This window comes from Rhipicephalus microplus, chromosome 4 (genome assembly GCF_043290135.1).
Source record: "Rhipicephalus microplus isolate Deutch F79 chromosome 4, USDA_Rmic, whole genome shotgun sequence".
In the NCBI taxonomy this organism is placed as follows: Eukaryota; Metazoa; Arthropoda; class Arachnida; order Ixodida; family Ixodidae; genus Rhipicephalus; species Rhipicephalus microplus.
In genome coordinates, this window is record NC_134703.1 from 154,981,284 (window position 1) to 154,991,322 (window position 10,039).

At 49.8% G+C, this 10,039-nt stretch overlaps 1 protein-coding gene across 1 annotated transcript; it reads right to left on the reverse strand.

Moving 5' to 3' along the window:
• Window positions 1-512: 512 nt before the first annotated feature.
• LOC119172923 (BAI1-associated protein 3) lies at window positions 513-3,131 on the reverse strand. The gene has a single exon (XM_037424064.2). The coding sequence runs from the start codon at window positions 3,129-3,131 to the stop codon at window positions 513-515; it is 2,619 nt and encodes an 872-aa protein (XP_037279961.2).
• Window positions 3,132-10,039: the final 6,908 nt, after the last annotated feature.

Here is a 10,039-nt window from a genome sequence, read left to right on the forward strand (position 1 = left end):
TGGCGCGTGCCGTGCGCGCGCCTGCTCGGTGGGTAGTCTGGGTACAGTGTACTAGAACACTGTAGTCTGGGCGTGCATGCACAGACTACCTACCCGGAAAAGGCCCATTACGCTCAGGAATGCGTTTTACTCGTCATGGCGAAACGCGAGCGTTCTCCCCGTTTTTTTAGTGTTTGTGGTTTATCTTCAGTAGAGCAACAAAGCAATCGCGAATTCCTGAGCTCCTGATATTGAATATTTGCAATGAAATACAAAATACAGTAATCGACGTACAGTTGTGTTTTCAGAAGTGTAAAAGCATTAGCGTCGGCTTTGTCACTGATGCATAAGAACCATAATCGATCGACCGTTACGAATTCACACACTCATAGCAGTGTGCTCCACAACATATCGCTTACGCTTGGGATCAATAGCTGTAGGGTCCATCGGACTCGTTCGCAAGTCAAGGGAGATACAGAGTGACAATATTCTACTTTCCCGTTGCAATTGTGAAATATGTACAAGAGCGCTTTTTACACTATAACTACTCCAGCGTTCTTCATTAAGTCAGCGTCATGCTCTTTTAAAGCGTGAACTAGTTCGTTCAAATTTACGTCGAGGACCGCGTAGGACTTGGTGTTCAGTTCTTCCACTGGTAAACCAGCGCCTCCGGCATGGTACACGTCTCTGAGCTGAAAAAGTGCTCTCTGTAGGCCCGAGAAGCTCAAGGGCGCCGTTGTGAAACGATACAAGTAATTATCCTGAACCAGAGACGCCTCTTTCCTGATCGAGCTGACGGTGGTCCTCCACAGGAGTCGGAGCATCTTTCTGAACGCAATCTCGTCCAAGTGGTCATGAAGCGTCGCTATGCAAGCGTCCACGTACTGGATAAGATCGTGAAGAGCACGGTCTTGCAAGTGCCTGGAGCTCGCGTCGCAGACGCTGGACACCCTCTTGCGGAGTTCCGGTTCGAGTCTGTCGACCACTTCAGTGCAGACGCGAGACATTGACAACAGAGACTGGTCCAGAGCTTGTTCCAGAGGGAAACGAGCTTCACTAGCTCTCTCGGCAATGTCACTGCTCTCGCTCAGGCAGACGACATCCACTTGCGTGATGGTTTCCTGCAAGAAAGACGCGATGCGCGCGAAGCTGCTTACTGCCACGCAGAGCTGAGAAGACACTTCAAACTCGCCCACGACGTCAAAGTAGCCGGCACACTCCACGCGACTCGAAAGGGCACCCACGAAGTGTTTGCAGTCCTCGGCCATCGCCGTGGTGAAGGCTCGAACGCATCGAAAATCGCGAGTATCAAGTTTCCGCCATAGTTCGACGTAGCGGCTGTGCAGTATGTCGATCGTGTCTCGGACTGCCGACCCATACTTGATGTCGTGGGCGAGCGGGGTCATGTCGTCCTTGTTCACAAGATCGGATATCCACCCCGACACGGGACTTCTCGCCAGTTCGAACCACAGTAATATCAGGTCGAAGCCGAACCAGTCCTGGAGCTTGTCCATTTTCATGGGGCCACAACTCGTTATGAGGCAACTAGAGACCATCGTACGAAATCTTTGTAAAACGTAGAAAAGCCGCAAGCTCTCTTCCACTGCTTTCCAGTGGTAGACATCGTCGGCTTGTTCACCTAAGAGTGAGGTGCAGAAAGTCGTGATTCTTGTCTGGAACGATTGGCAAATAAAAGCATCCAGCTCCTTGTACACGATCTGTGTGTATGTTTCGTTCCAGGCAGCTTTAAAAATCCGGTCAGCCTCTTGGTGATAAGCCTCTATGGTTGAAATTATTCTCGGAACAATATGCGTGAGCGAATTACCATCGCACAATTCTCCAGACGTCAGCAGACTTTGATACCACGCTGAGGTATCCTTTTGTATTGCTACGCCAGCAGGATCTGTGACTTCCGTCTCCACTATAGCTTCAATTGTAACGCAGCAAAAGAGAACCCCGAGCAAATCAATACGATGGTACTTCTTGGCGAAATCGAAGTTTTCATGCATCCTAGACAAGCGTTCCAGACAAGGATCGGTCAGAGCCTTGACCACCACCTCCAAAGAGTTGACGACCAGCTGGTCTTTGGTTTCTTTTATCGAAGCTCTGATCTGTGTCAACAACTGGTAAAGCGCTGAAAAGTTTAGTCTCGTCTTTTTAGACATAATGATATTCACCAGCGCCGTTATCTGGCACAGCTGCTGCTCTACGCAAGAAAGATTGTGGTACTGTGAATGGCGAAACAGTAACGTGAGGCCCTCTTCTGCGAGACACTGTTCCCACTGAATCCAGGTGAGAGGCAGACTTTCGACCGTCGTCGAGGCATGTTGTAACAAGAAAATAAGGCACAGATAGTAGTGATAACGCAGCACCGTCTGTCGGTCTAGTCGCTTTCGGGTCTCGCACTCGAAGCCAAGCCTCACGTAAATGCGGCCGTACGCTCCTCGACCACCCGTGTCCGCGAGACGCAGCCACTGTTCGCAGCCAGTGCAAGGTATCTCGTTGACAAAGAGTGACGTTGTGCCCATGAAGTCGTCGGCACCGTCAACAGAACACACGGTCTCGAACAACTCTCTCAGAAAATGCAGGCACGAGAAACACGAACGCACGTCCCGCAACTCCCGGCACACGCCGCAGACTGTCCGCGGATCTTTGTCCCAAACGGCCAGTTGAAAGGCGTCTGAGCCCGGGTCAGCGATGCGAATTCGGAAGCTCTCGTCCCACACAGGGCACACAGTCTTATTCTTGACGGTGGTCACCTGCGGGTTCGAACTACCGACGCACAAGACGCAATACGGGTCGGACTTGCCGCTGACGTCACTTACCACGAGACCTTCGGCCTGGACAACAGTGACGAGCAGGTCCACGTCGACCTTCGGAACTTTGGAGGCCAGGTGCGACAACTTCTCCTCGCCCGAAGACTGCAGGACTTCTGCGAAAGTGACGTTCACGTAGCTGCGCAGTTCCTCGTTCACTGCTCCGTACGGCTTCGTCGGTTTACCGACGCAGGTCTCGGCCATGTGCAGGCACTGGACGCACAACTTCAAGAAGTCTCGCTGCGATATAGGATCGAAAAGTCTCTCGAGCTCCTTGGCGGAATCGAGGTTGCCTTCGTAGATTTCGACGGGACTCGACGAGCCGTTCGGCAACATATGCAACTTCGTTCTCTTTATGCCCATGCATATTCGGCATTGCCATCAATTGAAAAAAATAATATTCCGTGATTGGAATATATAGTTGAGCCAGTTTAGTAGGAAGTAAATGCTATGTTAACGACAAGACAGCACCACAGTTTTCTAACCTGAAGTAACTTCTCTTTGTTCACAACTCGTATTCTTGGTTTTCTTGTTCCCCCATCTACCACATGAATCATGATCGAATTCTCGTAGTGGAATGAGCCCCGATACATTAAATACCGAACGGACATTGTGAATGAATTTCTGATTGTTGATTAAACTTGCAAGATTGGCTTATATACTAAGTAGCAATGGCAGCGCAAGGGAACGAGACACAAGAAGAACACGGAGACACACACACACAGCGCTACTCTTCCGACAAGTGATTCCTTGAGCATACACATGATTTTTTCGGCGCCGAATAAAGTAGGTAGCCTTAGCTAGAAAGTAGGTAGAAAACTAATCCAAATGCAGTGACAAAATGTGAATGTGCTAAACAGCACACTCACGTTTCCACAGCTTAGCGGAATCTGGTATCCCTATCCACATACGTGGCGGATAGGGATACCAGATTCCGCTAAGCTATGGAAAGAGGTGCACATAGGGCAGACGGCTGCAGTAGCATAGGAACAAAGTGAACAAGACACCGCCAGATGGATCCTTGTCACCGCACTGCCCGAAATGCAAACGTAATCCTTGCCAACGCCTCAAAGAAAAACTATGCCTGGAACGTCTCTCTCTTTCTAATTGGGAGCTTCCTGCCGGCACAATATCTCGGAGGCCATGCCTCCTGCCGCGTGTTGCGACCGTCTGCCGAATAGAACCACTCGCCTCCGTACCGCTAAATCACGTGGCATTACCTCACCGCTTTGTCACGTGACATCACAGCTGCTCAGAGGCAACTGTGAGAGCATTGCTGCGTTCGCAAGGGGTGGCCGCCAAAGGCGTTCACCACCGTACCGGAGGGGTAGGGTAAAATCTTAGGGTAGGGCGGCGCGTTCGCGGCTCACGTTCCAAGCATAATTTTTCTAGGAGGCATTGTCCATGCTTTCAAGACACGGCCGTGTTAGGTAGGAGTGGGTGTAAAGCATGGATGAAAGAATACTGAGCATAGGCCGTTACGCCACATTTTTGTGAAGACGGAAATTGCGAAGAGAGGATGACTCCTCCTAGCATGGTTGGTCACTCTTCGGCGGCTCACACATGCGCAACTGGCGCCAGGGAGAGGAAGGCGTTCCGCGAGAGTCGATGTCAGACGCGTCGGGTGCTCTGCCACCCCATTATGATACGCGAGTTTGAAAATAGTATGCTGATTTAGAGCAAACGTGCTGTGATACTCGCTTGTAGAGTGCCTGTGTGCCATTCGTAGCCTCATTACGGCTCGTAATATGCATCGACAATAAACTCGCAGCTTTGCACTTCGTATTTATTCCACTGAGTGCAAGAGAGCAATTCGGCGCGAATCGGCTCAATAATCGCCACAGACAGGCTGTTTTCTTCTGTAGTTACGGCGAACTGAACATAATTTAACAGTGAATTGTTATTTGGCCTTGCTATTTAGCCAGATGAAGTGCCTCCAAATCATTATTTGCCCGTGCGTGTCACGATGCGTGTTTGCCAATACGCGTCATGATTTTTCCATTTGCTGGCCTGGTTGCGCATTATAACGCCGCCAGACCGCACTCTAAATTGTCCCCGCCTAAAGTTACTGTAAATGATATCTAAAGGTAGCATATACAGTAGCTATATCCACACCGAGCCTTAACACACCGGCAGTATATAGGTGTTCTATGAGCTGGTTTTGTCTCATGTATCGGCCACCGATACAGCGCCAACGCCGACTCGCAGCTTGCACATTGACCGTGTGCCACTTTTTCCGCCCGGGTGCGATGGCGAAGAGGTCGAAGAGGAAAGAGCGGAAGGAACCGATGGTACAGTGCGATAGGTGCCAAAAACTGGCTTATTTGGTTGAGACGGACTTCCCGTCCGCAGATGCAGCAGATGCCACAGTCTTAGTGCGCCACCTTTGCACCACGATACAAGTACTTGAGACAAGGCTGCGTGTATAGAAGAAGGAGATTGAGACACTTCTAGCAGTCATCCTGGCAGTAAATTATGAATTACAGGAACCGCTCAAGGATAACGAGCACAGCTGTTCGCCGCAGGCAATCCTGACTGTATCCACAGCATCAAAGACGCATTTGATGGAGGGTGCGGAGGTCCAACAGTAAGAAGGTCACGCAGTAGTTGTACCGAATGGCGGCCAGACACTACAGTCGATGCAAGAGCAGCTGAGCCCTGCAGATGCGGTTACGCAGAGTGGTGAGTGTGCGCAGTGGTACGATGGCAGTTTTGTCCACGCCAGTGGCGAGGCACGGTGTCTATGCGAACAAACTCACGACACGGGTTGCGCAGGCGAGACCAGGAAGCCGAAACACAGAAAGGATGATGGGCCGAACGAGAGCAAACCTGAAGACCACAACCAAACCCAGAACACTGGCCAACGACTGAAGAGGAAGAAAAACAAAAAGAACTTGCTGCTCCACCTTCGAGGTCCTATAAGCACTGGTGATAGGAAACGTTCCCAGAATCGCGGGTGAGCTACGAAGAATATGGAGCAACCATGTGTGTGTGAGACGCGTTTTTGAATGAAGGATGACGGCTGACAAACTGCAGCATTTGCTTCAGAAGCACAGTGATGGTGAAAGCCACAGCTCACAGGTGGTGGTCGTGTACCTCGGGATCCACGATGTTCCTAAAGAAGTTCAATGTGGGGATATTGCCCAGACCATCGGGCAGGCTGTGACACCATACGTGAAGAGGCTGGCAATCTCCTGTCCCTGAAATCACCACAAGAGGCAAATCAACGCAGGCAAGAGCAATGCTTCTTAACGCGGAGCTCAGGATGACGAGTGGAGCGTTAAAGATTAAGTTTGCCTACCTCTCTAAAATGCTAGCAGGAGAAGGCTTGCTAGCCCAGGATGGTATTCACTACCTCGCGTCTACCACACGCGAAGTTTCGACCCAGCTTGCCCAGTTGCCTCATCTTTGTTTAGAACTAGACGAGCGGCGCAGGAGCGCTGAACTCAGTCGCAGACCTCTGCGAATTACAAGGTCGAATGCCCCAGTTCCCGTCGTGGAAAAGCAGTTAACACCCTCGGAACCTCCTAGAACTGCAAAGGAGACCAATACCCACCTGAAGGAAACGAGGGCGTTGTGCAGATCACCTCAGGGGGATCTCCCTGGGGCGATCTGCATGTCACGAGCTTACCCAGCTGGCTTACTGAGTGAACGAGGCACATGTGCCAACCTTGGACACACCACCGCCTTCACCGGGGACGAGTTCGGTTCCGCTGACATGGGGGCAACATCTGGGAAGTACCCACCCACCATTGTCAAAATGGCAAGCTCTCAGTCCCAGCGTAAGCCCCGAGCTCTATCAAAAGGTTGGGGAAATAGAAAGTAGTGCTTAACTTTTGAGAACTGAATTCTCTGCGAGCTGTTTTTAGTCATTAAAAATTTCATTCAATGATAAAGTATTTACTATTGAGGAGGCCTTCATCAACATAGTAGTATTCATGCAGAAAGTTGTGAGGTAATGCATAAAAAGCGTCGCGTGTAATATTGTTACATGCATGTTGCCAGAGCCTGCCGGTCTCTGGCAACATTGTGCATTCACCTGAAAACTTTCCCTGAAACTTCCAGTATAGCTTGTTCTTGCGTGGTTTTAGCGTTTTTGCTGACCGCGGCTGCTTGTGTTCCGAAGTTTTATGCGGATAAAATTATACCGATACAGCGCTGGCAACTCGAGCATAGCTGTGTCAAGCCAGGACGCAGTCTCCATGCCTGAATTAATTTTACGAGCTAGTCAAAACGTTCCGTTTTCCGACCGATGACGATAGAAAGAGCCCCGGCATTGCAGCTATTACGCGAGAAAGCTGGATTCCCACTAATAACGCGTAGGTTTGTTCTGCCCACTTCATCAAAGGCAATGTAAAGCTCAGCACAGACTAATGGCACAGAGGCGATACTCAGACCTCAGACTAGTCGAATGTCCCCGGTTACCGAGAACACATCAGTCACTGTCATCTTCCACCCGTAGCATAAATGAACTGGCGACTGAAATGGGTAACAAAGCGTGAAAACTGACACTGCACATCCATCGCAAAGGTGTTTTATTTTATAGTTTGAGCGATATCATTGATATGTACTGGTTGAAACAAGATGGGACACAAAATAGTCGCGCTTAACAAATCGTCACACAGTGTACGTCGTGGTGGCCACGTTTCATTCTCGTTGCATTTGATTTTTTTTAAAACGACGCCGGTGGTTGATCTTTCATCTGTGCGAGCAAATGACTCATTACCTGTCTATCTGCTGCTAATGAACATCGTCGCAGTCTAGCTTATCAATCTTTGGGTGTGAACATAGACTGTAGGTTTAGGTAGGTTCAACATGAAAGTTTGATTCATGAATAGCTTACTCGCGAGTAAACCATAATAGTTGGCGTGACCCGGCAGCCGCAGTTGACGTCATCACATCAGTACATTTTATAATTCCTCAGTCACACAAACACTTCGGATCACAAGTGATTCCGATCGCCGCTGATCTCTTCAAAAAGCGCACCAGGTGTGACAGGCGCAGAAATAAGCGTGTCATTTTGAGGTTGTGTGCTTAGATGAAAACACAATTATGTTCGGGGTTCAACAGGAGGAAGGTTTTCCGTTCTAGACAAAAAGCTAAATTGAACAACTTTACTATGAATCGAGCAACTCTTCTCCTGCATGTCGACGATGTGGGTGCGCTTTGAAGACGCGGACATGGAAAGGCAGGAGTGCGCTGTTAATTCCCGGTCTGCGCATCCACATCGTCGACATGCAGAACCAAGAGGCCCAATAGGTGACCGGTAAAATGGGCAATCGCAGGCAACTGTGGGATACGACGGCTTCTGGTTCGACGCACCACACGGGTCAGCAGCGGCACGCGCGCATTTTTGTACTGCGCCATTGGAAAAAGGCACCTCACCGTGCAATGTCGGTGCTTTAGAAGTTTTTTTTTTTTTTTTTGCCAACCGTGACTGTGATGATGGCAAGCCACAAAAGCCATGAACTGTCCGAAACTTTTTTGACGCACTAAAATGATGTGCACTGATTTTATGCTGCTCGGGGTGCTGGCAGTTTGGCGAGCAGATCAGTCAATACGCAAAACAGTTTTCTTGTATGATACGGTACTGCAGATAAAAAGTCACCATTTTAAAGATCTCAGGGAGGAGGAGGAAAAAACCTTCATTGATGCTGGCTGTGCCAGATAGCCCTTATCCCCACCGGGCTGGTTGACATCCCTAGTCCGGGACGTCATTAGTCGAGGCCGCCACCCGAGCCCGCTGGACTAGAGTTCGCTATTCCTCTAGTGTGGAGGTATTGAGTAGGGTCGTCTCCCAGTCCTCTTTGGTGGGGTTGGGAAAGGGGGTTAATTTTGGGTTCATTTGGCAGGCCCAGACCATATGGTAAGTGTTGGCCACTTCCCCACAGTACTGGCACTGCCCACTTGTTTTTGGGTCGTAATATTTGAGTATGGCTGGACAGAGCAGCGTATTTGTCTGTAGGCGCCGCAGGATGCGCTCCTCCGTTTTCGAGAGTTCCTTCGCTGGTGCAAGATACAAGCAGCGTTGCTCAATGTAGTATTCTTTGATTTCTCGAAACCGTGTTAAAGGTGTGGGACGTTCAGGTATATCAGGGGAACGGGGAGTTTTCCGGAAAGTAAGCACGCGGGCCGCTGCATGTGCAGCCTCGTTACCCTGTAGACCCTGATGTCCCGGAGTCTATATAAGACGTTTTGGGGTAGGATCGCGGTTCCTGATGCTGAATTTTAAAAGTCTATTAGCCAATGGAGATATTTCTCCTGCAAGATAGCTCTCGCAGGCTCTTCGAGAGTCTGTAACTATTTGTTTTGAATTTGGATGGGATACTGCCAGTGCAATGGCCACCTCCTCCGCCTTACTTGAGCTTGTGGCTTTGAAAGTGAGGCCGTCCACCTGCGTTCCTTGATGTATTACCGCCGCCGTGTAGTATCCCCTAGGTGACGGCCCAGCCACATCGACGTAATAGACCCCATTACGGGAGCCAAGCCGTTGTTCAAGTGCCTCAGCGCGCGCTTGCCTTCTACCCTGGTGCGTCTCCCTGGTCATATTGCGGGGAAGCGGGGACACCCAGAGTTTTGTTCTCCAAAGTTCAGTAATACGCTCCGCGTTTTCGATTTAGCATTCGTGCCGGATCAAGAGGCGGTCCAGTAGGCGCCGCCCGGGGGGCGTCTGCGTAAGACGCGTATATTGATTTGTGAGGTGGGCTTCTTGGAGCTCTTGTATAGAGTTAAAGACTTCCAATGCAGAGAGTTTCTGATTTGAAGTGCTGATAGGTAAATCAAGTGCGCCCTTAATTACTTTCCTAAGAATAGCATCGACTCTGTTCTCTTCGTGTTTAGTCATTCGTAAGTACGGTATTGAATATAGAATCCTGCTAGTTACAAAAGCATTGGCGAGCCGAATCGCGTCCCTTCCTCGTAGCCCCCCGCGCTTGTTTGACACTCGGCGGATCATGTGCCCTACCTGTTCTCCGATTTTCCGTAGCTTGTCTAGCGTGGTGCTGTTTTCTGTTCTGTTGTGAATCAGAAGGCCAAGGATTCGTAGTTCTGAAACCTATCGTATTGTTAAGATCTCAGGGGATGGAGATGACTGTAGCAGTGTAAGTTCATTTCGGGATCGCTGCTACGGCCGAACTTCTCAGTCGGTCGGCATAAAGCGCAACACTTATTGAGCGCGTTGAGATATATTTTTTCTAGCCTTCAACGCGCTATAATATCTATTTCTTAGTCGAAGGCAGATGCTT

Coding starts and splice junctions, on each gene's coding strand:
- LOC119172923 (XM_037424064.2), bottom strand. CDS start 3,131: ATGTTGCCGAACGGCTCGTCGAGTCCCGTCGAAATCTACGAAGGCAAC.